The 3,814-nt window shown below is 50.8% G+C and overlaps 1 protein-coding gene across 1 annotated transcript; it reads right to left on the bottom strand.

Moving 5' to 3' along the window:
* Positions 1-677: 677 nt before the first annotated feature.
* NDUFB11 (NADH:ubiquinone oxidoreductase subunit B11) lies at positions 678-3,811 on the bottom strand. Its single transcript, XM_014867597.3, has 3 exons — positions 3,251-3,811; positions 1,076-1,206; positions 678-904 (listed from the first exon to the last, which is right to left on the bottom strand). The coding sequence occupies exons 1-3, from the start codon at positions 3,455-3,457 to the stop codon at positions 778-780; spliced, it is 465 nt and encodes a 154-aa protein (XP_014723083.1). The 5' UTR covers positions 3,458-3,811; the 3' UTR covers positions 678-777.
* Positions 3,812-3,814: the final 3 nt, after the last annotated feature.

The raw sequence follows: 3,814 nt of genomic DNA, 5'->3' as shown, positions 1-3,814 counted from the left end.
GACACACATGCACACACACAGAGGTATGCACCTTGAGTTAGAGACCACCCAGATTTGGGGCAGAAGGGAAGAGAGAGGCATCCAGACTCACCAAGACACAGACAGAGACAGAAACCTCAAAGTGAGAGAAACAGAGAAGGAGCGAGGGGGACAAACACCCACCCTCAGCAGTAGAAAAGCCCTGCTCTGACCCACCACCCTCAAACCCTGGTCGCCCTGGCCCCTCTGCCAACATAGGAGGTCCCAGTGTGGCAGCTTCTCCCTGAAGACAGCTGCCATCAATTTCTTCCTACATGCTACACCCCCATCCAGAGGAGCCACCATGCAAGAAGCCCAAGCTGCTCCGCTGGAGAGAGGTGCCGTGTGGAAGACTGAAGGGCCAGACAAGTGAGTGAAGAAGGCTTCTCGGACTCCAAGCCCAGCTGAGCCTTCAGATGATTCCAGCCCCAGCTACCATCTGACTGCAAGCACCCAAGACCCCAAGAAGAACCACCTAGGCAAGCCTAGTCAACCATAGGACCAGGAAAGATAATGCCACATTGCTGTTTTAAGCCACTAGGTTTTAGGGTGTTTGTTCCACAGCAATAATCAGAAGACCCAGAAAAGGCTGAGTGGCCCTTTAAAGGCCTGACACCCCCCGACTCCCACATCTCCCTCACAACAAAAGCAACACCAGCCAGATTTTCAGTCTCTTTAATTAGGTGCTCTGAGGAGAGGGCAGAATGGCAGGCAGGGGGTGGAGAAGGTGGTGCTTCTTGAGCCCCACTAGGCAACCAGTCAGTCCTCATCCTCCGGCAGCTCAATCTTGCTGGGGTCAAAGCAGTTGGATTCCATGAGGGGGAGGCCATTGGCCTCTCGGTATTTCACAAGCCTCTCAGCTTCCCGGCGGGCCCACTCGCGCATCCTGGAGGCAGCAGCGTGGGGGCGGACGTGAGGGTGCCTCACTGGACACCAATCCCCATCTTAATTCCCCATCTCCCAACAGTGCAGGAACACGATTCCTGGCAGAGTCCCCTTCAATCTCTACCCCTGCCTCTGCTCCCACCCACCCCACTCTCTTGGATACCCCATGCACCTGTAGTCGGGCAGATAAGCCACAAAGGTGCTTCCAAGGACCAAGACGATGGAGAAGCCAAAGAAGAAGACAACTCGCATGTTCCAGAGGTCCACAGCAGGGTCCCTGTCATAACCGTGGGAGTCTGGGTTCTGTGGCAAGGAGAAGAAGAGATCAATGAGGGCTTCCTGCTGCTCCACAAAGCCTTACGCTGGCCCTGCATAAGCGGGTCTCCAGTTTCACCACAGACCAATCTCCCCTCCCTCCCTAAATTCTTCTCTTTCTAGTCTTAGGACTTGTCAAGCCCTTCCCACCACAGAGCCTTTGCACTTGCTGTTTCCTCTGCCTGGAAAGCCTTTCCCCCATGGCTGGATCTGTCTCCTTGATCAAAGTCTCAGCTTCATCATCACTTCCTTTAGGAGGTATTCCCACTCTAGTGACCTTGTTTAGTAATCTGAACTATAGGAAACTGCCATTTTTGTAGGTCAAAAATGGTTGAATATAGGGGCCTGCCTGGTGGCGCAGCCATTAAATTAAATTCACACATTCTGCTTCGATGGCCCTGGGTTCGGTGGTTTGGGTCCTGGGTGTGGACATGGCATCGCTTGGCAAGCCATGCTGTGGCAGACGTCCCACATATAAACTAGAGGAATATGGGCACAGATGTTAGCTCAGGGCCAGTCTTCCCCAGCAAAAAGAGGACGACTGGCAGCAGTTAGCTCAGAGCTAATCTTCCTCAAGAAAAAAAAGTTGAATATTGGCAATTTCCTATGATTCAACTAATAAAATAATCCCCTACTCCCAAGTCACTCTCCACCCACTTATCCTGCTTAATTTAACTTCCTTTCTAGCATTTATTAGTTTACCAAAGAAGCATTCCCCCAGATCCTCTGTATCACATTAACCTTATATCATCAATTACATATTCTATATTACTGTTTTCAAATATTTCACATTATTTCCTGTGTTCTCCACTATCATGTAAGCTATGAGAGCAAGGGCTTTACCTGATTTCCACACTGTTGAACCCCTAGGGCCCTGAACTGCGCCTAGCATATACAGGCCCTCCATATGCATGTACAGAATGAATGAACAAATGAATGAGCATCCTGTATATCCAAGCTTCTCCGCCTGAGGTTAGTACTGATGAAGTAGCTATGATGTGCCAGGCCTTTCACATCCACAAACTTCACAATATCCCAGCGAGGTGGAAAGTGACAATAATAATTAACGCCTTCCAGGGGCTGGCCCCGTGGCCGAGTGGTTAAGTTCACGCGCTCCGCTGCAGGCGGCCCAGTGTTTCATTGGTTCGAATCCTGGGCACGGACATGGCACTGCTCATCAAACCACGCTGAGGCAGCATCCCACATGCCACAACTAGAAGGACCCACAACGAAGAATATACAACTATGTACTGGGGGGCTTTGGGGAGAAAAAGGAAAAAAATAAAATGTTAAAAAAAATAAAATAAAATAAAATAATTAACGCCTTCCAATGCTGAGTACTTACTAAGTGCCAGCTGCTGTTCTGAGCATTTTGACTTATTTCATCACATGAGGTGGTGTGATATTTTAGTTTTTAGAAGGTGTCCTAACATTTTCCCCATTTTACAAAGAAACTGAGGCATCAAGGGTTTAAGCTACTTGCCCAAGACACATAGGTGAGTAACTGTCAGTGCCTGTTTTCCAACCTAGGCATTCTAATGTCAGAGGGTCTGCTATCAACACAGCACAGCAGACCTGGTTCCGCCACATATTCAGTTATGTGAGCTTGGGCGAGTCACTTAACATCTTTACGCTTCAGTTTTCTCATCTGTAGAATGGGTATACTAGTAGTACCTACTTCGAAATAGGGTTGTTTTGAGAACTAGGTGAGTTAATGTATGTAAAGTGTTTAGAACACGGGCACTGAGCAAGTGCCATATTATTGTCGTTACACTGTATTGCCTCTAACGTGTTTTGAGCACTGCCCACTTCAAGTTTGACATCTGTCTGCAAAATAAGGCCAATCTCGCCTCTGGCCCTGAACCGAAGATTATCAGGGGACAAAAGAGAAAAAGAAGCTAGGCAAAATTCCCAAGTCTTCGAGAACTTCGCCAGCTGCGCAAACCTCAGCCGCCTAAGAACATCCTCTACGGCGCCCCGTCCGCCGGTCGCCGATTGACCCTTCCCGCGTCCTGTTTCCCCTCCCTCTCACCTTCTCATAGAGGTTTTCGTCCTCGGTATCTGGGTCTTCCTGCCAGCGTGTAGTCGGTTCTGGCCCCCGCTTCCCCACCACAGCGGACGGGGTGATCACAGCCCGGGAGGAGCTGGATTCCCAGCGAACACGGGCAGCCGGGATCCCTCGCGTCGCCGCTGCTGCCAAAAGGCGGCGAGTGCACAAACCTAACAGCCCGGCCGCCATGACAGATTGTTCTGCAGGCTCTCAGGGGCGGGGACGGAAATGCGACTCTGCGCAGCTGCACTTGGCCCGAGCGCGATAATTGTCGCTCCGCCCCCGCCGCGCTAAATATGTCCCGAGTCTGGATTTCGTTTTCGAATGAGTTAGGCGCCAAGCAGCCCTCTTTCCCTCCCTGTCATGGCCTCGTGGGAACAACCATTTTCTTATCTTCTCAGGCAGGCTGTGGACATTACTGACAGAAGTCCGCTCAATTCCTCCCTGGGAAGACAGCGGTGAGATTTGGGCGGATTCAGCTCCCAGCCAATCGCACAGATTTCCCTTGCCCACTGGGGAAAGGGGCGGAGCTTCCGCTTGTCTTTC

Source organism: Equus asinus, chromosome X, assembly GCF_041296235.1.
Source record: "Equus asinus isolate D_3611 breed Donkey chromosome X, EquAss-T2T_v2, whole genome shotgun sequence".
NCBI lineage: Eukaryota > Metazoa > Chordata > Mammalia > Perissodactyla > Equidae > Equus > Equus asinus.
This window is presented reverse-complemented; position numbering and strand designations above follow the sequence as displayed.